Source organism: Theropithecus gelada, chromosome 5, assembly GCF_003255815.1.
Source record: "Theropithecus gelada isolate Dixy chromosome 5, Tgel_1.0, whole genome shotgun sequence".
NCBI lineage: Eukaryota > Metazoa > Chordata > Mammalia > Primates > Cercopithecidae > Theropithecus > Theropithecus gelada.
Window position 1 is genome coordinate 38,113,323 of NC_037672.1, and position 22,862 is coordinate 38,136,184.

At 39.6% G+C, this 22,862-nt stretch overlaps 1 protein-coding gene across 2 annotated transcripts in view; it reads left to right on the forward strand.

Moving 5' to 3' along the window:
• The first annotated feature begins 5,255 nt into the window (after positions 1-5,255).
• WDR19 (WD repeat domain 19) overlaps positions 5,256-22,862 on the forward strand; it is a 100,015-nt gene continuing 82,408 nt past the window's right edge. The window contains exons 1-6 of one of the 2 annotated variants that reach the window (XM_025386540.1): positions 5,256-5,413; positions 8,552-8,643; positions 9,351-9,416; positions 12,013-12,138; positions 16,956-17,071; positions 21,559-21,674. In XM_025386540.1, coding sequence (XP_025242325.1) covers positions 5,408-5,413; positions 8,552-8,643; positions 9,351-9,416; positions 12,013-12,138; positions 16,956-17,071; positions 21,559-21,674 — 522 coding nt within the window. In that variant the 5' untranslated portion in view covers positions 5,256-5,407. The remainder of the gene's footprint in view (positions 5,414-8,551; positions 8,644-9,350; positions 9,417-12,012; positions 12,139-16,955; positions 17,072-21,558; positions 21,675-22,862) is intronic. The other variant, XM_025386541.1, reaches the window with a different exon arrangement.

A 22,862-nucleotide genomic window follows, 5' to 3' on the forward strand; every position in this document is an offset into this window, starting at 1 on the left:
ATTTTCCAGCAATTTTTCTGTTATTGATTTCTAGTTTAAGTGCCTAAGGCTTGAGATCAGACATTGTATGGTTTCATTTCCATTTGTTCTTCGTTCTTATTTTTGTCTTCTACATTTTTTTACCTGACTTTTGTGGTTTTAATTGAGCATTTTATATTATTCCATTTTCTCTCCTTTCTTAGCGTATCAATTACACTTTTCTAAAACCTTTTTTAGTAGTTGCCCTATATTTAGCAATATACATTTACCAAGTCCACTGTCAAATAACACTTTACCATTTCACAGGTAACATGAGTACCCTATAATAAATTATTTCTATTTCTTCCCTCCCATTCCTTAAATCATTGTTATCATTAATTCCCTTATATATAAGCATATGTCATTGAATACATTGTTGCTATTCTTATTCAGAACAAACTGTTTCCTGTTAAATCAATTAAGTATTAGAAAAAATATTTAGTTATACCTTCATTTATTCTTTTCCCAATGCTCTTTCTTTCTTTATGGATATCTGAGTTTCTGACATATCATTTTCTTTCTCCCTAAAAAAAAAAAAAAACAAACTTCTTTTAACATTTCTTGTTCAAGGCAGGTCTACTGGCAACAAATTCCCTCAATTTTTTTTTTTTTTTTTTTTTTGGTCTAAGAAAGTCTTTACTTCTTCACTTTTTTAAATCTTTGATTTTAATTTAAAAATTAGCTTAATGATAAGGATATGTTATACCATGTGTACATTTACATGAACACTGTATGTTTACCTTGGTTTTATATCAAAATTTTACTTAAATCTTTCCCAAGAGAAGAATCACCATCTGTTAGTGACATATTGCAATTAAACTATGAAATGATTCTGAAATTTTTTTTTCTATTTTGAAGATACTTTTATTTTTAAGGAGGAATTAGTTTCTCTTCAGATGTTCATTTTTGACTCTGAAAATTTTAATTTTTTTTTTTTTTTTTTGGTCTAGACTGGTTTGAAACAGTGACATTATTTTGTGTACTAGGATGTCCTCTTGTTTAGACAGATTTATAGTACTAATTAGAAAGCTGCTAACACCCTTACTTCAACTCATGGAGATAATTTAGATTCTTAAAACATAAGGAGAGATAACTTGTTGGAAACATTTTTATAACTTTAGTTAAAAACAGTATAAAAAACATAAAACACTTTTTTTTTTTTTTTTTTTGAAACAGGGTTTCACTCTGTCACCCAGGCTGGAGTGCAGTGGTGTGATCATAGCTCACTGCAGCCTTGAACTCATGCTCAAAGGATTCTCCTGCCTTAGCCTCCCAAGTAGCTGGCACTGTAGGCACATGCCACCATGCCTGGTTAATTTTTATTTTTTAATTTTTTTGTAGCAAAGGGCTCTTGCTTTGTTGCCCAGGCTATTCTCAAATTCCTGGGCTCAAGTGAACCTCCCACCTCTGGCCTCCCAAAGTGCTCGGATTATGGGTTTGAGCTGCTACTCCTGGCCATGAAACACAATAAAAAAAATTTTAAGTCTACATGAAACAATTGTACCTCCTTCATAGTACAGAATCAACTTCCTCATCATTCTTACACAAAAATATTTCTCAATTCCATTTACTGATATTCAGGGATTTGAATCCTCATATAGTGCTTCTGCAAAAATGTGTGCGTGTTTTACATTAAAGCATAAATTAGTGGTATTGTCTGAGTAACCCCCAAATAATGTTTACATGAAATACTCTTTTATTTTTTCCAAGTCTTGATCTGATTACTGACCACTACATCCTTGTAGTATCAAAACACTTAGAACTAAAGCAGCTTTACTGTTGAGTCAGGAGGAAAATGCATGGCAAGAAGTAGTTTCAGTTTGAAAAAAGCAGGTCAAGATCCTTTCACCAAAGTTAGCCACTTTGTGTTTGGCATCTAATCAATGAGGAGTGGACTCCTTCACTGGTGAAGGATAATTTTACAGGATACAGAATTCTAGGTTTGTGGGTTTTAAAAAAATTCTCAACACTTTAAATATTTTATTCCACTCTCTTCTTCATGGTTTCTGAGAATTCAATGTAATTCTTATCTTAGCTCCCCTATACGTAATGTCCCCCCTCCCTTCAGCTTCTTTCACGATTTTTAAAAAATATTTTATTTTTCAGAGTTTAAATATGGTATGCCTAGGTGTGATTTCTTGAGCATTTATCTTGTTTGGAGTTCTCTGAGCTTCTAGGATGTGTGATTTGTTGTCAGACATGAACTTGGGGGAAATTAATCATGAGCATTCTTCATTTCTGTTAGTGTTTTTTATCTCTAGCATTTCTTTTTGAGTCTTTATTAGAATTTCTATCTCTCTGTTTATATTTTCCATGTGCTCTTGCATGTTGTCTACTTTTCCATTACCTCCAGTAGCACATTCATCTTAGGTTTTTTTGTTGTTGTTTTTTTGTGTTTTTTTTAGTAGAGACGGGGTTTCACCATGTTAGCCAGGATGGTCTCGATCTCCTGACCTCGTGATCTGCCCGTAAAGTCCTGGTCTCATAATTCCAACACTCCTGCTCTATATGATTCTAGTTCTCCTGCTTGTTCAGTCTCTTCAAACAGTGTTTTTTGCCTTTTAGTATGCCTTGTAATTTTTTGGTGAAATCTGGAATGGTGTGACCGTCCCCTCCAAAGCTCATGTTGAAACTTAATCACCAATGTGGCCATATTGAAAGGTGGGCCCTTTAAGAGGCAAACAGATCCTGTGTGCCCCACTTTCATGAATGGATTCATTCATTCACAGATCCACAGATTCATGGATTAATGGATTAATGAAGTAGTGGCTCACGATGGGAGTGAAACTGGTGGCTTTATAAGGAGACCTTAGCTAGAACGTTAGCACACTCAGCCTCCTTACCATGTGATATCCTGTGCTGCCTCAGGACTCTTCAGAGAGTCTGCACCAGCAAGAAGGATCTCACTAGATGCACTCCCTTGACCTTGGACTTCTCAGCCTCCGTAACTATAAGAAATGAGTTCCTTTTCTTTATAAATTACCCAGTTTTATGTATTCTGTCATAAACAATAGAAAACAACACCCAACACCAGACAGGATGTACTAGATAAAAGGAGTGCTGGTAAGTAGGCTTTTAGTGGTGTGTGGTAAGGCACGGGATAGGGCAAGTGTTCTGCAGTCCTATGATTAGGCCTCAGCCTTTAGTGAGCCTGTGTGGATGGTGAATCTCTGTGGATGGTGAATGTCACCAGTACTTCCTTTTTTTTATTTTTATTTTTTGAGATGGAGTCTAGCCCTGCCACCAGGCTGGAGTGCACTGGCACAATCTCGGCTCATTGCAACCTTTGCCTCCTAGGTTCAAGCAATTCTCATGCCTCAGCCTCCTGAGCAGCTGGGATTATAGACATGTGCCACCACACCAGGATAATTTTTTTTTTGTTTTTTTTTTTGAGACGGAGTCTTGCTCTGTCGCCAGGCTGGAGGGCAGTGGTGCGATCTCGGCTCACTGCAATCTCCCCCCTCCCAGGTTCAAGTGATTCCCCTGCCTCAGCCTCCCGAGCAGCTGGGACTACAGGTATGCACCACCGCGCTGGGCTAATTTTTTGTATTTTAGTAGAAACGGGTTTTCACCATGTTAGCCAAGGTTTCACCATGTTGGCCAAGCTGGTCTTGAACTCCTGACCTCAGGTGATCCCCCCACCTCGACCTCCCCAAGTGCTGGGATTACAGACATGAGCCACTGAGCCTAGCCACCAATACTTCTTAATCTCCCACACTTAAGTGGAACAGGATGGTTTATGGAGGCTGGAGTTGTGTATTTCCCTTCTCCCAAGTAGTTTAGGCTCTGATAAAACCCAGCAGACTAGGCTTTGGTAAAATACTTTCTCCTGAGGGCAGGTCTTGTTAAGAACTGATTGCTCTGGCATATTTTTAAATGCTTACCTTTTCAGCAGAGGAATCTTTCAGTAAAAATTTAAGTAATTAACCTGTCAGAGGCATTTGAACCAGAGCGACTCCATTTTGAGTGAGGGCTAGGAAAATGAGGCTGAGACTTGCTCGGCTGCATTTTCAGAAGTTAGGCATCCCTCGCCTCTAGATGTTTACAATTAAGGGAACAAATTAATAACGTTTACTAAAACAGACACAGACTTGGGAGTGTCCACATATCCCAATATCTGGAGAACAAAGGCATTCCTAATTTTGCTTTAAAGATATCTATTCTTGCAAAATAATCAAGAAAATTAATCCTTGATCAAAACTCTTGTAGCAGAGCACGTCTCCCCATATACACAAGCATTGTAACGAGGGTGGATGCGTCCCTCCTCTTACTTTCAGGAATGTCCTGCTCTGTCTATGGAGTAGCTGTCCTTTCACCACTTTACTTTCTTAATAAACTTGCTTTTATTCTGCACTGAGAACTCGCCCTGAATTCTTTCCTGCGCGCGATCCAAGAACCCTCTCTTGGGGTCTGGATCCGGACCCCTGTCTTGTAACATAACTGAAAACCCCAGTGCAAAGGCATAGCATCCTACTTAAGAATTTGCAAACATTCATCATTAATTATTTCAAATCATTGATTAACTTTCTCTAAGCCAGATTCCTACCTGATGTCGAAAAGAAAAGCAAAAGGTAGACTGTTTCAACACTTTCAGACGCTTGGGCAAAAAATGCACTTTCATGCTATAAATAACGCAGCACAAATACTATACGACAGGGCTTTATACTTGGGGGAAAGCTGCCAGGTCCAAACTATAAAGGAAAATTATTGGAGCTCATTTTTCCTGCCCACGTTAGCTAGCACATTTTGTTGAAACTGAAAAAAAAAAAAAAAAAAAAAAAGATTTTGGTGAAACTGAAAAAAAAAAAGCACCAACAACTCTATCTTGAAATAAACTACTGTGCCTCTTACGCCTCATCCCTTCTACCCCAGAATCCTGGAAGAAAAAAAGATATACCCGAGCTCGTCCAACCCCTCTTTGCGTGGACCGTGTAGGAGTATTTGGCCCATCCTGCCTCCTTTAATCCAACATTCTGCTTCTTTTTTTCTTCAGCTTCCCGGCGCCCCCTTTGGCCACCACTGACATCTTAGTCATCGCGGTCCAAAATATACGCACGCGCCTTTGAGGGCTCGCAGAGCCAGTCTCTCCCGGACAAATCTCATCCAATCAGAGCCAGCCAGGAAGCCCAGGCCCAGCAAGGCCTTGCGAAGCCCATCTTCCTGGGGTTAGCGTCTCTGATGTCACGTGATTCCACCCTCCGCCTCTCGCCCACCCTCGCAGAGGGCGGTGCGCTTGACCCGGCCCCGCGAGGCACCGCCTTTCAGTTAGCGCTCGCTGATTGGTCGCTGCTCGCGCGGTCTCCTGGGTGACGGGAACGCGGTAGCCTGCTTGGTGGAGACCGGGTGCGCCTGCGTACTTCATAGGTCGCGTAGCGGCTCGAGCCTGGAGATGAAGGTAAATAACTTACAAATCCCCGGGCGGGGGGCGGGAAAATGCGACTACTGACCCTCGCTCGCTTTTAAAAGAGGGTATCTGTCCCTCTCCCTCCTTCCGAGTTCGTTGGAAATGAGGGAGAGAGGTGACCAGAGAGGGCGGGGGCGAAGTTGGACGGACGAGGGAAAGGAAAGAAAATATGAGAGGGGAGGGCGGAGAGAGAGGCCTCTCGTTTTTGGGACTGCAGACGCTGTAGAAGCGGTGCAGAAAGTAGGAACCCCTCCCTGGCCGAAATGAGCGGACTGAATCTAAAGATACCCCAGCTTCGCACGCGGAAAGAACGGGTCGAGTAAACGCGTTTGGAGGGTCGCGGTGAAATTGACTGGGTCCGGTATCACGAGCTACCTCATTTCTTGGGGCTACACCTCTGGCAAGACGCGCAGCTGCCCAGCGCCTTAAAAAGAATGAAAAGCCTCCTAAAGAATAACCTCAAATTGTATTACCTGTGACCAGTTCAATCACCTGCTAGCGAGTGTACATTATTGACAGGAAATCTGCACCCGAACACTCAGGTCTCACGCTCATGTGCCTCATCCTCTGCACGCACGGTTTCTAGGCTTGGGCTTCTTGCCCACCCCACTTTCTGATTTATCCGAACAGTCTCCCCCTTGCTCTGCTCTGGCAAAGAAATGGAAGGCTCTTTTTTCTTTTCTTTTTTTCTTTTGAGATAGAGTCTCGCTCTGTTTCCCAGGCTGGAGTGCAGTGGCTCAATCTATGCTCCCTGCATCCTCCACCTTCAGGGTTCAATCGATTCTCCTGCCTCAGCCTCCCGAGTAGCTGGGACTACAGGCGCGTGCCACAACGCCCAGCTAATTTTTTGTATTTTTAGTAGAGTTGGGTTTCACCGTGTTAGCCAGGATGGTGTCACTCTCCTGACCTCGTGATCTGCCGACCTCGGGCTCCCAAAGTGCTGGGATTACAGGCATGAGGCACCGCGCCCGGCCGGAAGGCTCAATTTTAAAATTATTTTAGGTGTCCTCATGCTTCTTCGTGGCTATTAGTGTGGTAATTGGAATTGACGGACCAGTAATCATAACTCCCATTTTTATTTCTAAAGCTCTTTACAATTTATGAAATATTAGAAGTGAAGAGATATTATTCATGATTTACAGTTGAGAATTTTTTGCTGGAGGCAATTTAAGCGACTTACTTAAAGCCCTACAGCTAATAAGCGACAAACAAAATTTAAATCTTGGTTTTTTGGTTGTGAAACTAGCACTTTTTCCTCTGCACGTTATATGGGGCATCTATAGAGCTCCACTGAAGAAAAATAATATGAGATCACAGCTAGAGGCAAGTCAGCCATAGAAGGAAATGAAATTCCAGTTTAAGGACTTGTCACTTGCATGAAGGAGTTCCAGGGTGAAATGGTCACAAAATTGCAAAAGTAAGATGCTTTTAAGTATTCTTTCTTCACGAGTTTCTTTAAGCTCTACAAAACTTTTATGTCCCATGATCATAGCCCACTTCTACTTTCAATAGAGGTTAATTTCTTCTTTAACATGTAAAATGCTCATTGGGACAGGGCGTGGTGGCTCACGCCTGTAATCCCAGCACTTTGAAACGCCGAGGCAGGTGGATCACTTGAGGTCAGGAGTTCTACATCAGCCTGACCAACATGGTGAAACCCCGTCTCTACCAAAAATATTTTAAAAATTAGCCGGGCGTGGTGGCATGTGCTTGTAATCCCAGCTATTCGGGAGGCTGAGGCAGGAGAATCGTTTGAACCCAGGAGGTGGAGATTGCAGTGAGCCAAGATCGCCCCACTGCACTCCAGAGCCTCAACAGAGCAAGACGCCGTCTAAAAAAAAAATAAAAATAAAAAACCTCATTGCTTTGTGTTTGGTTGGTTATTTATTTATTTTGAGATGGAGTCTCGCTCTGTCACCCAGGCTGGAGTACAGTGGCGCCATCTCGGCTCACTGCAACCTCTGCCTCCTGGGTTCAAGGGATTCTCGTGCCTCAGCCTCCCAAGTAGCTGGGATTATTACAGGTGCGTGCCACCATGCCCAGCTAATTTTTTGTATTTTTAGTAGAGACGAAGTTTCGCCATGTTGGCCAGGCTGTGTTTAATTTTGAGGATTGTAAGAGTTTTGTGTTGCTGCACAAACTAAGTCCCCTGTAATAATATCTAAACTTCATATGCCTAGATATGGGCATCATTGTTTAATCTATAATTTAACCTAATATTGAAATCCAAATTTTTTCACCCAAACTCATATTCCTAAATGTTCTAGATCAACACTGTCTAATATAAATGTAATGTGAGCCAATGTAATTTCATATTTTTATTGACCATTAAAATTTTTTTAAGAAAACAGGTAAAATTTATTTTAATAATATATTTTATCTTACCCAGTATATCAAAAAATGTTATTTCAACATGTAATCAATATAAAAATTAACAATGAGATAGTTTATATTCTTTTTTCAGTCGTTGAAATCTGATATACATTTTATATTTACAGCGCGTCTAGGTTGGGATTACTTATATTCCAAGTCCTCAATAGCTACATGTGGTTTGTAGCCTCCATCTTGAACATCACGCTTCTAGATTGTTTCAAGGAAAAGAAAGAGTTTTCACTTGATAACACTAGTCACCCAGTAGCCAAGTTAAACACTTAATGATGATGTAAATATAACCAATGAAACTAATAGAAGAAAATAATGTCGAAAGGAGTAAAGACATTCTGTATTTTCATCATGTTTAAGATAGCAATTTTTGTGTTTAATCACCAGGAATCCGTGCCACAGATAATTAACTGAATTCAGGCTTCAATTATTTTAATCTTTAACATCCACAAAACACTAAAATTACACATTTTTATAAAATTAACATTCAGAAGCATTAAAAAGCCAAAAAAATTTATAATAAAAGCTCTCCTATATCTTAAGATCTGTAATTTACCACGTAGTTGCGTATGTTTGGTTGGTTGGTTGATTTTGTTTTGTTTGTTTTGTTGTTAACTTCTAGATAAGCTCTAAAATAATCCTCACCATCCTGAATCCTATTGTTTTCATGACTATGTTTTGATATCTTTTCTGATCAACACTTGATTGTATGTTTTGAAAATATTAAAAATTGTGTTTATTTTTTAGCGTATTTTCTCACTGCTAGAAAAGACTTGGCTTGGCGCACCAATACAGTTTGCCTGGCAAAAAACATCCGGAAACTACCTTGCAGTAACAGGGTAAGAAACCGATGAATGTTTTAAGCAGTGGTTGTATGCCCGTGTAACCACACCATCTACTCAGTAAAAGTTTTTTTTGTTTGTTTTTGTTTTTTAGACGGAGTCTAGCTTTGTTGCCCAGGATGGATTGCGGCGGCATGATCTCAGCTTGCTGCAACCTCTACCTCCCAGGTTCAAGTGAACCTGGCCTCAGTAAAAGTTTTTGTGTAACAATTGTATGGTAGGAAAAGGAATATATTTATCTCCATTAACATCAAAGTTCATAGAACCTTTTCCCTGGTAATAACTTTTTATATACAAATTATGAAACTTTCAGGAGAAAACACTGAAATCACTTGGATGGCAGCTTTACATATATATAGATAAATAAAAGAAACATTTAGGCCGGGTGCAGTGGCTTATGCCTATAATCCCAACAATTTGGGAGGCCAAGGCAGGCGGATTACTTGAGACCAGGAGTTTGAGACCAGCCTGGCCAACATGGTGAAATGCCATCTCTACAAAAATACAAAAATTAGCCAGGTGTGGTGGCAAGCATCTGTAATCCCAGCTACTTGGGAGGCCGAGGCAGGAGAATTGCTTGAACCTGGAAGGTGGAGGTTGCAGTGAGCCGAGATCGCACAACCTCCAGCCTGGGCAACAGAGGGAGACTCTGTCTCAAAAAAAAAAAAAACTATATCATACCTTTATGTTCTGATTGCTTTCAGGGCTGATTATATTGTGAAAATCTTTGATCGCCATGGTCAAAAAAGAAGTGAAATTAACTTACCTGGGTAAGTACAGAAGTAGATTTTAAAAAGCCTGTCAAGCTTTGTTACCTAAAACATTAAAAAAATACTGCCTTAAAATTATAATCAAATAGAATCTTTCGCTTCTTCTGTTTGCAAAGGGATTTGTTTTTTTAGCCATAAGTAGTTATGAAATATGTAGAGATATATGAATTAGAGTTTCTATATATAAACACCCATATACTCACAGAGAAGCCTTAAGACAGTTTCATAAATCAGACCATGTGAAACAATTGAGTCCACACGAAAGAATTCTTTTAAATTATAAACAAGTCTTAGTGTATGTATAGGCAGATAAGATAAACCTGTGTCTACTTTAGTTTTCCATCTCTAATAAATTGTTGGAAAATACTTACTTTCCACATAACTTTGTAAAGGATAAAGTCTTTATCCATTTTCAGGAAATCATTCTACATTATATTAAACATAATTGAAGCATTTTTAATGATTCAGTGTAATCACTACCTCTATTAGTTATTCTGCTGATGGTCTCAGTGGTTATTAAGATGTATAAAGGCTCTGTGTGGTGGCTCATGCCTGTAATCCCAGCACTTTGGGAGGCCGAGGCAGGTGGATCATGAGGTCAGGAAATCGAGACCATCCTGGCTAACACGGTGAAACCCCGCCTCTACTGAAAGTACAAAAGTGTAGCTGGGTGTGGTGGCATGCGCCTGTAGTCCCAGCTACTTTGGAGGCTAAGGCAGGAGAATTGCTTGAACCCGGGAGGTGGAGGTTGCAGTGAGCCAAGATTGCACTACTGCACTTCAGCCTGGGTGACAGAATGAGACTCTGTCTCAAAAAAAAAATATATATATATATACATATATATATGTATAGAGTCCCTCACCTAAACTGACTTATGGTGCTGTGCTTTTAAAATTCATGTTTCTTTCTGTAGTTTATTGACCATTTTTGAAAATCAGGTTTTATTTCTCTCGGTCTCTAACAGCCTTTCCTACCTCTTGCCCTGCCCCACCCACCTAATGCCATCATTTTGCTATTTTCCGTTAACTCTCTTAATTGTAGCTTCTGGTTTCTATATTCCTGGAAGCAGGTCAAAGAAGCTGTAATTATATGTGAAATGAAAGAAGGCTCAGTAAAAGTTGTCTTTGAGTAAATTGTGTGAGCTTTATTGTGTGATCTCTGTGACATCTATTTCTGTTACATGATGACCTCATTTCTTCTGGATTGTTTTGCTGTATTCATAATAGTGGAATTTGACTGACAGAGGATCCCCAGATAAGGAAAATGCTGTTAAATACATAATCTTTAATTAGCAGATGATTTTGTCAATAGTTGGAATAATAGACCATTTCCTATTTATAACTATGTTGTTACCTTAATCAAATTACTCTCCTTATTTTCTATCAAGATATAAAATGAAAATAATGACCAGGCACAGGGGCTCACACCTGTAATCCCAGTACTTTAGGAGACTGAGGCAGAGGATCACTTAAGCTCTGGAATTTGAGGTTATCGTGAACTATAATCACTTGAGCCCAGGAGTGCGAGGTTACAGCCAAGTATAATCGCACCACTGCACTCCAGCCTGGGCAGCAGAGCCAGACCTTGTCTCAAAAAAAAAAAAAAAGGAAAATAACATTTCTTATTCACCACTTTAGAATCAATCTTTCCCTTTTTTACAATCCTATATCTACCCAATCACTCAATTTAGCTATAATTTTGCTTCTTTTCTTTTTTTGAAACAGGGTCTCACTGTATCTCCCAAGCTGGAGTGCAGTGGCACAAACATGGCTCACTGCAGCCTTTACCTCCCGGGCTCAAGTAATCCTCCCACTTCAGCCTCCTGAGTAGCTGAGTAGCATGTGCATGCCACCATGCCCAGCCCCCCTTTTTTTTTCTTTTTTTTGGTAGAGATGGGATCTTGCCATGGTACTCAGGCTGCAGTTCAGTGGCGTGATCTTGGTCCACTGCAACCTCTGCCTCCTGGGTTCAAGCGATTCTCCTGCCTCAGCCTCCCAAGTAGCTGGGATTACAGGCATGCACCACCATGCCCAGCTAATTTTTGTATTTTTTAATAGAAATGGGGTTTCTCCATGTTGGTCAGGCTGGTCTCGAACTCCTGACCTCAGATGATCTGCCTGCCTGAACCCAGGGAGGGATTACAAGCGTGAGCCACTGTGCCCAGCCACTTTGTTTCTTATCAATACCTTCTTTTCCTCTCTGTCAATGTAAAATGATCTTTTAAAAGTTGATCATACAAATTATTTCTCGATTCCAGATGTGATTCATTTGTAAAGGTGCTTGATGAGTTTGTTTTATTAAAAGGCAGGGTTCTTTATAGGATTTAAGAAAATCTGCTAACTTAAGTATGATTATATTTAATGTAGTATATGAAAATGGTATTAAAAGTAAAATTTTAAATTTTACCATCCCCTCAACCACAGCAAAAAATTGAAGTTAATATCACCCATGCAGTGAATAGTGAGTTGTATTTCTCACTTTAGAGAGTTTATTTTAATCTGTTCAAAATAGATTGAATAATCTTGTTATAAACAAAAATCACAGTGATTTTACTTTAAAAAAATGTATAGTGATATTTTGCTCTCTTTTTAAAAAGTAACTGTGTTGCCATGGATTGGGATAAAGATGGAGATGTCCTAGCAGTGATTGCTGAGAAATCTAGCTGCATTTATCTTTGGGATGCCAACACAAATAAGACTAGCCAGTTAGATAATGGCATGAGGTAAGATAACTTTTTTATTTTTTATTTTTTATTTTTTTTTTGAGAACTTTTTTATTTTTTAAAGCTTCACATAGAAACACGAATATTTGTAGGTTTGGTGCTAACAATTCTTTTCTACTTTCATTTTAAAGATTCCTCAATGAGTTATTTTCTTAGAAAATGATTATTTTATTATTGTTACCCAATTAGAATGAAATTGTTGTAACTGTGAAATATAAATAGCTTCTTAAAAAGTTGCTTTCAGTGGAACAGACTAGGAAGTGCAGAGATGAGACAAAATATATATGGGAAAATCCAGAGATGGGCTTGACCATAGGCATGGCTGGATCTAGGAGTTATAATGGTGCAATCAAGACTTTTTCTCCACCTCTCAGTTCCTCTTTTCTCTATATTGACTTCATTCTAAATCAGATTCTCACCCACGACTACTGGTAGCTATCAGTGTGTATCATTCTTCACAGCAAGCCATGCCAGAGAAAAGAGCATGTACCTTGACATCACCAGAACCCATTCAGTTCCTCAAAAGGTCTCTGAATGGAGTAGGCAGGGCCATGGATTGGTACTCCCACCAAGTGAAAGGAAGCGTGAAGGGCAGGGCAGTTCCCAAATGGAAAAACACCTTGGGCAGACAGAATAAATGACAGATATCTGCTAAAATAGAAACCAGCTTCCGATATGGAAAAGAAAAACTTGTCAGCATTTCCAGCTAAAACTTTGCCATTTTGACCTTGGACAAGTTGCTTAACCCCTCTCCAAGCCTCAGTTTCTTCATCTGTATGACATGGGTGTAGCATGTTTCATGGCTTCATGTACCCCTCAGGTGGGGAGGAAGAGATCATATACATGCTATGAGACCAGACTATAAGTTTTCAAGTTATTTACTAAGGAATAGCTGAACCCAGAGGAAGCAAGGCAATCATGTAGAGCAGCATCAGCTATAATCTAGGGAGTGCAGTGCCGTTGACCCTCCAGAGTGACTGTAGAGGCAAGTAGCTGCAGAAGATACTGTCTACCAATGTAAAGTCTTTCTGAGTCTAAGAACCTTCAGTTCTTGCTCTGTCCTCTTACACTTTGGGTTTACATCACTTTTCAGAAAGATTTTATATACACTCTCTGTGCTTCCATTCAAGGGAGTGTTTAATAAACTTCAAGTACTGGTTCTTGAGCCAAATTCAGCAACAGTAAGGCCATGTTCTCACTCAGAGAAAAGTGCATAATTAATCCCCTGGTGTTTCTAACTGGTCTATCTCTGCCTTCAGCTCTCTATCTTCCCAGAGTGTCTGTTTCTCCACTTCATCTTAGGATTGTTGTGATGTTTAAATGTATGTCATGGCAAGGCATAAAATTAAGACCCAAGTAAATGGTAGATGTTATCGTAATTGTCATTAAAATAAAATTAAGGTTGCTTTACTGTTAATGTTTATAATTAAAGTCTAAAGAACTTTTGTATATAAAAAGCATACCCACTATTGTTTGTTCTCTATTCAAAGGCCAATCTGTTATACTAGCTAGTTATTAAACAAAACTTTGAATATCAATTTTTCTTAAGTATTTTTATTTAAGAAGGTCCTGTTGTACATGGCCACCTTGCTTCCTCTAGGTTCAGTTATTCCTTAGTAGATAAAAGCTTTTAATCAATTTAGGTTCCATTTATAAAATTTATCTGAAGTGAATCTTTTGAGCACTTCAGACACCTTAAATAGTACCCAAAACCTATCCAAATGTAATTATCACAAAACTTACCGTGGTGCCACTTAACGAAAAATATTACATTAATTCAATGAGCTGAATTCATTTATTTTTGCTATATATGCTTTTATACTCTTTTAGGATTATAGCAGTATTTACTCTGCTCCTGCCTAGACCTAACAGAAGTAGTCATTTAATTATGTGACTGGGATATAGCCATTTCTTTCCACAGAAAACCCTATATGTAACATCTGCTTCATCAACCAACTCATTCTTGGATGGATCACAGGACATGGTTGCTTCTCCCAAGGCAATTTGGACCTGAGTACTAGGTATCCTACTCAGTGTCTTTTTAAATTGACCTTCAGTTGTCATGTTAGTAAAATTCTTTTAAGCCCATGCCTTATACATAGATTGCAATTTTTTGTAACCTGTATATTTCCCTAGGATGATATATTCTTTAAATTTTGCTTGGCCAGAGATACATGTGATTGTTATATGTTGTCCTGATCCAATGGCATTATTGGAAATTTACATATGCTTTAGTATCATATTGTAATTTGCAAGACTTTCTACAGGCCTTATCTCCTAAGAGGGATGAAGTCTGTTCAGTTAGCTCTTCTTTTGAGGACATTTGATTACTTGATCTTCTTAGAGCACATTATTTAACACTTTCTTTCTAGTTGGTTGTTGTGTAACTGTCAGTGCTGATAAACTATTGAATAGACTAATGTTATATTTATCTTATTATATATGATCACTTTTGCTGATCAGATCTTGTTCTTGTTATACAGTTCTTTTCTCTGATACTATTTTTAGCTCATGCAGAATTATTTTTATTCATATTTTCTTTGAAGGAGTCTCTCTAAGACAGGATTAAATGTGTAAGAGATTTCTTACAGGAAATGCCTGTGAGGGAACTTAGAGAGGTTAGGAGAAGAGATTGGAAGAACTGTCAGACCTCAGTGCATGTCTGACCCTTATAAATGAGAGAGGGAAAGAAGTAAGGTTGGGAAGAAGCATCTTAAATTGTAGCACAGTTTTGGTTTTTTTGGGTTTTTTTTGTTTTGGATCAGAGTCTCCCTCTGTCACCCAGGCTGGAGTGCAGTAGCACGGTCTCGGCTCACTGCAACCTCCACCTCCTGGGTCAAAGCAATTCTCCTGCCTCAGCCTCCCAAGTAGCTTGGACTACAGGTGCCCACGACCATGCCCAGCTAATTTTTGTATTTTTAGTAGAGATGGGGTTTCACCATGTTGGCCAGTCTGGTCTCAAACTTCTGACCTCGGATGATCTGCCCACCTCAGCCTCCCAAAGTGCTGGGATTACATGCGTGAGCCGCCGTGCCCAGCCCATTAAATTGTAGTAGAGTTCTAATTAAGAAAGTTCAGCTAGGTCTGTGGGGAGTCTTTGGGCAAAAGTTACCTGTCAAAGGAGTTCTGCCTGGGAATGGGCCCAGCAGTTATCCCTCCCTCACTCAGTCATTGTCTGGGAGCAGCCCATGAAAAAGCACAGCCCAGTTCATTGAGGTGATGGATTCCAAAGCCTAGCAGTTGGGGCTTGTGGCCAGTTACACTTTCTGCAGACAAAGGGAAATCTGAGAGGCACATTATTGTAGCTATGGCACCTACTTAAAACAAGGAAAAAAAAGATTAAAATGCATATTTATCTTTTGTAAAATAGATACTTAATAGAAGAACCTAGCAGCCTGGTATGTTACTACTCCCTTACTTGCTAAAATTAAATTTTTTTTCTTTTTTTTTGAGAGTCTCGCTCTGCTGCCCAGGCTAGAGTGCAGTGGCACAATCTTGGCTCACTGCAGCCTCTGCCTCCCGGGTTCAAGCCATTCTTCTGCCTAAGCCTACCTAGTAGCTGGAACTACAGGTGCATGCCACCACACCCAGCTAATTTTTTGTATTTTCAGTAGAGACAGGTTTTACCACATTGGCCAGGCTGGTCTCGAACTCCTGACCTTGTGATCTGTCCACCTTGGCCTCCCAAAGTGCTGGGATTACAGGCGTGAATCACTGTGCCCGGCCTAAAATTAATTTTTTAACTAAACATTTTATTATATGCTCCTATTATTACAACTAATTTTTCCACATACTTTATTTTTTTCTCTTCCAAGTAACATCATGATTTTACGATGTTTCACAAACTCAACTTGTATTAAATAAGTATGTAATGTTTAATCCTCAAGTTCTCCTAATTTTGCCAGAGGAAACCTCTTTAAACTTACTATTTTGTCCTTTTATCACTGCCCTCAACATTCTTGGAAGCAGTGCTGCTTTCTGAAAACCATACCATGGCCTGTCAGCGGTGCTCAAAATTTAGCTGCATCAGAATCCCCTGGAGAGCTTATGAAAACACAGGGAGCTGGGTGCCACTTTCAGAATTCCTCGGTTAGTATGTCTGGGCTGGGATCTGAGAACTGACATTTCTCACAAGTTCCTAGATGATGCTGCTGGTTCTGATTTCAAATCTTGAGAACCACTGTTCTTGACCCATTGTAATTTCTTTTCTCAATATATGGAAAGAGGTACACTCCAAGAAGTTCTGCATCCCCTTAGTAGGGAACTGTATAACACTTCAACCTCGTGAATCCTAGAATGCATGTCAGAACTGGTGGTGGGCAAAAGTGTTTACTGCCTGCTTTTGAGCTACTCTTAATAGTGATGGAGCTAGAAAAAATATATCCTTTTTAAAGTTACGAATTCCCAATGATTTTTACCATTTAATATATTATGTTATTGGATGCCACTTTTTTAAAGCATGAGGTTTCACCATCCATTAATATTTTTGTAATTACATTTAGAGGTAAAACTATCTTTAATAGACAAATTAATAAATATCTCATCATAGGTCATCTCATGAATTTTGAGGTTTATCATAACAGAATTGAAGTCTACATTCATTATACTTTTGTATTTTGAGTCTAACTGACCCTAAGATCATCCTATAGCATCTCCAAAATGTCTTTAGCGTTTAGTCTTTGTCCTGAAGCATTAAGTTGTATTTTGTACTTTGGCTTCTAAGTAGATGTTAAAGTTATCCATGGAGTACTTTTTTAAAGGACTGTTTAGAGGTTATGATTGTGAATTGTTTAGTAATTTGTGTCTTAATGTTACAGGGATCAAATGTCTTTCCTTCTTTGGTCAAAAGTTGGAAGTTTCCTGGCTGTTGGAACTGTTAAAGGAAATTTGCTTATTTATAATCGTCAGACATCTCGAAAGATTCCTGTCCTTGGTAGGTGATAGCTGGAAACACTGCTAAATATTTGAGATGCTTTACCTAAATGTAAATTCTGCTGCCTTGGGTTTCCCTGATCTTGCAAGGGAAATTTTGCAGTACGAACCCCCTCCCCATGTCCCCCCAAAGTCTTACATTTAGCTAAACATGAAGAGCCCTCTTCACTGCTTACTGATAACTTCCCAGGGTACATAGAATAGATTGAGTTAAAGTCAGTCTGTGCCTTTGGCATCGGGACATTAATAGCATGGCTTCCATTTGTCCTTTCTCACCCAGACTCTACCTCTGGACAAGGAATAGCTCATATGCATATGAACACATATTGATAATATGTGCTATTTTTGTTAATTTTAGTTAATTTAGTTGCATTATAATATGTGGTAATTTTACTCCACACAGTACGCAGATTAAAATATTTACTGCTTGGGTCTGGGCATGGTGGCTCACGCCTGTAATCCCAGCACTTTGGGAGGCCAAGGTAGGTGGATCACAAGGTCAGGAGTTCAAGACCAGCCTGGCCAAGATGGTGAAACCCCGTCTCTACTAAAAATACAAAAAAATTAGCCCGGCGCGGTGGCAGGCACCTGTAGTCCCAGCTACTTAAGAGGCTGAGGCAGGAGAATCGCTTGAACTCAGAGAGCAGAAGTTGGAGTGAGTCAAGATCACGCCACTGCACTCCAGCCTAGGTGACAGAGTGAGACTTCATCTCAAAAAAAAAAAAAAATTTTACTGCTTGGATAGAATATATCAAGATTTCTAATTCTGACCCCTCACCCTCTCCAAATCCTAGTTAAATCTCGATGTGGACTATGAGTTCCATTTGCCTCAGGATATGCAGCCGGAGGGTGTTTTTATGTGTTCCTTGTTTGACCTTCTTGTTGCAGCTCTTTGATTCCCCCAACCTCTGGCCACTTGGCATCTGCCCTCTGAATACCCAAGAAGAACCATCTATTCTTGTCAATTATTGTAACATCATTGTAATGAATGGTGGAACCTAGTGGGCTTAATTGCATCCAGGTGGCCAGGAAAAGTATAACTTACTGCTAATAAAGGAATTACACTCTGGAGATAGTGGCACCCACAGATACTTCAGAAAGTGCTCTTCCATTCAAGACAATCATTTCAAATTATTTTTACATATATGTATCTCTTTAATGTTAACATTAATTTTTGGTGCTACAGCTAAACATTAATGTCATTGAACTATTTGAAAAGTTAAACTAAAATTTTTTAAGTTACAAATATCAACTTTAAATTAGTTTGTCTATTAACTGTTATTATTGGTGTTAAGACTAACTTGATATCTGAGCACTGAAAGCAAAAGGGCTTTGAGGTATATACGGAGGAGGAGGAAGCAGATATTTTCTTCTCCCTTTCTTGGGTATAGAAAGATATCTTTAGCATCTTCCTACTTGTCTTTGTATAGTCTTTTCCCCTTCCTAATGCCTATTTCTTTGGACACCCAGTTCCTTTATAACACCCAAGTCCCTTAATCTATGATCCGCAAAATCTCTGTAGCCCCAGTCTCTTCTCTGAATATTTCCTTCACTTTTGTGCTCTGGTCTCCTGATATGAAATACCGTCTATATCCTGAAAACTCCCAAATTTATATCTTTTCCACACTGTAGACTCATACCTCCAACTGCTTACTCAACATTTTCAATGAGGTGTCTAAATATACACTTCAAATTTAGTATCTCCAAAACCTTCTTGACTCACAGCTTTTCCTTCCACTATTGTTGACATTTCATTCTTCCAAATCTTTAGGCCAAGGTTTAGGGCCACCCTTGACTCTTTTCTTTCTCGTACTCTCCATATCTAATTTGTCAGAAAATCTTATAGGCTCAACCTCCAAATATCTCCAGAATCCAGCCTGTCTCACCATCTCTACTGCTGCCACCATGGTGTGGTCTCAAACATTTTCTACCTTAATTTCTGCAGTCTCCTCTTTACTGGCCTCTCCACTTCAACTCTTGCCCCACTCTAGAATCTTCTCAACCCAGAGGCCAGAATGAGCCCTGTGCTCAGAACTCTTCAGTGGTTTCTGTCTCACCCAGAATCAAAGCGAAAGGCCTTAAAATGGCCAGAACAAATTTTCCGTAATCTGGCCTTTGCAACCCCTCTGACCTCATCTCATGTGCTTCCCTCCTCATTTGTCTGCTCCAACCACACTGTCCTTCCTGAGCCTCTTAACACACCAGGCAAATTCCTGCCTCAGGGTCTACTCACTTAACCATTCATTTAATACCTGCTTTCTGCATAGGTACTGTATTAGGTTCTATGAGGGTATGAAGAATGAAATGAATGTGGTCTCTGCTTTTAGTAACAGCTAAAATAGCTGACACTTTGATAGAATTTCATTTCATATGTGCCTTGCACTTTGGTCAGTGCTTTAATTCAATTGAATCTCAACCCTATGAGAGGTCATACTATTATTCCCAATTTATGGATGAAGTGAGTAAGGAATAGAAAGGTTGGCTAGGCATGGTGGCTCATCCCTGTAATTCCAGCATTTTGGAAGGCCGAGGCAGGCGGGTCACTTGAGGTCAGGAGTTCGAAACCAGCCTGGCCAACATGGTGAAACCCCGTCTCTACAAAAAATACAAAAAAATTAACCAGGAGTGGTAGTGGGCTCCTGTAATCCCAGCTACTTGGGAGGCTGAGGCAGGAGAATTGCTTGAACCCAGGAGGCAGAAGTTGCAGTGAGCTGAGAAGATTATACCACTGTACTCCAGCCTGGGAAACACAGCAAGACTCCATCTCAAAAAAAAAAAGAGGTTAAGTAACTTACCCAAGGTTTTTTCAGTAGGTAGTGGAGCTAAGACTCAAAGCTAGGCAGTCTGGCTTCAGAATCTATACACTTAACTGTTCTTCTCATTAGTAGAATTACCCTTGGGACTCTTGAGGATTTATCTATCCCAAGACCTTCAGAAATGCCCATAGTGTCAAGTGTGTGATTTCCCCCAAAAAAAAAAAAAAAAAAAATGTAATTTTTGCACTGACTGGAAAGCTCAATGAAAAACTTCCTGATAGTTAGTGGCTATTTGATATTACTCATTAGCTTAGTTACACAGTTCTTAACAGGTACATCAGTGTTATTATATATTATTATATATCTTTTAGTTGTTACTGTTCTTGTTTTTTTGAGAGGTAAGGTCTTGCTGTGTCACCCAGGCCAGAGGGCAGTGGTGGGATTACGGCTCACTGCAGCCTCAGTCTCCTAGGCTCAAGTGATCCTCCCACCTCAGCTTCCTGAGTAGCTGGAACTACAGGCGTGTACCGGCAGTCCTGGCTAATTTTTTTTCTTTAATTTTTGTAGAGATGAAGTCTCACTGTGTTGCCTAGGCTGGTCTTGAACTCCTGGGCTCATACAATCCTCCCACCTCAGCTTCCCAAAGCTCTGGGATTATAGGCATGAGCCACTGTGCCTGGCCTCTTTTAGTTATATATGAACAGTTAAACTGAATGTTAAATCTGCTTACATCAAAGGTATACCACACCATGAAGCTGAGTATGAGTAAAGTTAACTTCACTGCTTTGGAATTTATGTCTCTTAAGACATTAACTTTGGAGCCAGGCATGGTGGCTCGCGCCTGTAATCCCAGCACTCTGGGAGGCCAAGGTGGGTGGATCACTTGAGCTCAGGAGTTGGAGACCAACTTGGGCAACAAAATGAAACCACGTCTCTACAAAAAATACAAAAATGGCCACGTGTGGTGGCTCATGCCTGTAGTCCCAGCACTTTGGGAGGCCAAGGCAGGCAGATCACCTGAGATCAGGAGTTCAAGACCAGCTTGGCCAACATGGTGAAACCGTGTCCCTACTAAAAATATAAAAATTAGTCAGGTTTGGTGGCACACCTGTAGTCCCAGCCTACTTGACAGGCTGAGGCAGAAGAATTGCTTGAACCTGGTAGCCGAAGGTTTCAATGAGCCAAGATCGCACCACTGTACTCCAGCCTGGGCAAGACAGCAAGACTCCGTCTTAAAAAAAAAAAAAAAGAAAAAGAATTAGCTGGGTGTGGTGGCATGTGCCTATAGTCCCAGCTACTTGGGAGTCTGAGTTGGGAGGATGACTTGAGCCTGGGAAGCAGAGGTTGCAGTGAGCTGAGATCACACGGCTGCACTCTAGCCTGGATGACAGAGCCAGAACCTGTCTCAAAAAAGAAAAAAAGACACTATCTTTGCAGGTTTGGTTATATGATAGGCAAAGAAATCTTGTCAAGGAGCAGAATATCTTTTTACATAAGGGCCCGTGTGCTTATATCCAGATAAAAATTTGGAAAACAGTAATGCCTTTATATACCATTATTTTGATTGATACCTTGGTAATAAACTGTTTTAAATAAGTTTGCTTAGACACTAACTGCTTTGATGAAATTCTAAATTCTTGTCTGTTTAATCTCTTGGTATATTCAGATTGGCATCAGAGATTTTTTTCTTTGAGAAATCCACATGTCTGTACAAAAATCATCTCTTTTTCAGGAAAACATACTAAGAGAATCACTTGTGGATGTTGGAATACAGAAAATCTGCTTGCTTTAGGTGGTGAAGATAAAATGATTACAGTTAGTAATCAGGAAGGTGACACGATAAGACAGGTAATACAGTAACATCTCTTTGGTCTGATATATTCAAGCTTTCACCCCAAATAAATAGTTTGTCTATCAAACTAATCTTTACAATTTTTAAAAATCTATATGTGAGGTATATATATGTGTGTGTGTATACACAATAACTTCAAAAACCTTTCTATTTATGTGTCAGAACGCTTTTCTTTGATATGAATATGTTATCCAAATATCCTCCTTTGTATATTTCCCTTTGTTATTAACGTGGATTATCAGCTCTGTGGTTCTAGTCAGTGTATTTGTGAAGTAACTCTTTTTTATATGTGTATATTTATAATACAAATGTTAATAACTGGTAGATCTTGAACTCAGAGTCAAATCTGCCTGATTATAAAGCCCATACCTTTAACTGATAAGTGGCTTCTAAACTAATCCTAATGAAATTTAATTTTAAGATTAAATTTTTCTACTGTTCACATTTCTCAAGATTGATTAGCTCTTTCAGAGGCTCCCTCCTTATGGGAATTTGTATCGCCAGTAGCTACCTAATGTGACCAATGGGAAATTTTCACTCTGGACTACTGCTTATGATTTAGTATTGCTAGAGTAATATTCACTAACATATTCTTTGAATACCTGTTAGGCACATGGTACTGTGCTATATACTATAGAAAGAACATGAAATATGGCTCTGTATTAGCCAATCTATTGCTGCATAACAAATTAACCTCAAAATATAGAAACTTAAAACAACAGTTACTATTTCATGGTTTTGTGGATGAGGAATTTAGATGCAGCTTATCTGGGTGTCTCTGCCTCAAAGTCTCTACAAGGCTGCAATTGTGTTGTCAGACAGGGCTGCAGTTTCATGTGAAGGCTCGATAGGGAGAAAATCTGCCTCCAAGCTCACTCACGTGGGTGTTGACAGGGTTCAGTTCCTTATAGGTTGTTAGACTCAGTTTCTCTCTAGCTATTCACTGGAAGCCTCCCTCACTTCCTTGCCACATGGATCTCTCCATAGAGTGCCTCACAACACAGCAGCTGGCGAGAGAGTGAGAGAAGCCATTCAAGACTGAAGCTGCATCTCTTTATAACCTAATCACAGAATCACTTTTGTTCTTTAGAAGTGAATTACAAGGTATAGCCCACACTCAGTAGGGCAGGGATGGGGATCACACAGGCATAAAACCAGAAAGTGGGGATCACTGTGGGCCACCT